Source organism: Micromesistius poutassou (genome assembly GCF_964030765.1).
Source record: "Micromesistius poutassou genome assembly, chromosome: 6".
Classification (NCBI taxonomy): Eukaryota; Metazoa; Chordata; class Actinopteri; order Gadiformes; family Gadidae; genus Micromesistius; species Micromesistius poutassou.
In genome coordinates, this window is record NC_140276.1 from 1,078,627 (window position 1) to 1,079,110 (window position 484).

The 484-nt window shown below is 50.0% G+C and overlaps 1 protein-coding gene across 1 annotated transcript in view; it reads right to left on the reverse strand.

Moving 5' to 3' along the window:
- The window catches only part of kdm3b (lysine (K)-specific demethylase 3B), a 25,112-nt gene continuing 24,628 nt past the window's right edge, over positions 1–484 (reverse strand). The window contains 1 exon segment of the mRNA XM_084469862.1: positions 1–419. Coding sequence (XP_084325988.1) covers positions 339–419 — 81 coding nt within the window. The 3' untranslated portion in view covers positions 1–338.

Here is a 484-nt window from a genome sequence, read left to right on the forward strand (position 1 = left end):
GACCCCCCCCCCCCCCCCCCCCCCCCAAAAAAAAAAAAAAAATAACACCAGCACATCCGCTGTCGAATGCGCCGCAATGGCCTGAAATTGGCCCCAAATAACAAACCTTTTTACTCTGACCTAAAAAAAAAAAGAAAAGAAATCCCTACACTCAATTACTGTGTGTGTGTGTGTGTGTGTGTGTGTGTGTGTGTGTGTGTGTGTGTGTGTGTGTGTGTGTGTGTGTGTGTGTATGTGTATGTGTGTGTGTGTGTGTGTGTCTCCGTGTGTGTCTATGAGTCAGTGTAGTGTAGCAAATCAACTATGTTGTAGTCGGTTTGCCTTGCGGACAGGGTAGCTCAGGGCCTGGCCAGCTGTGGTTCGTGGGCCTTCAGTGTGCCAACAGCGTCCTTCACCGCGTGGTAGATGATGTTTTTCACCTGCAGGGGGACAACGCACACGGACTGTGAGACATCCATGGGTACGCAAACAAAGGCAGCCATTT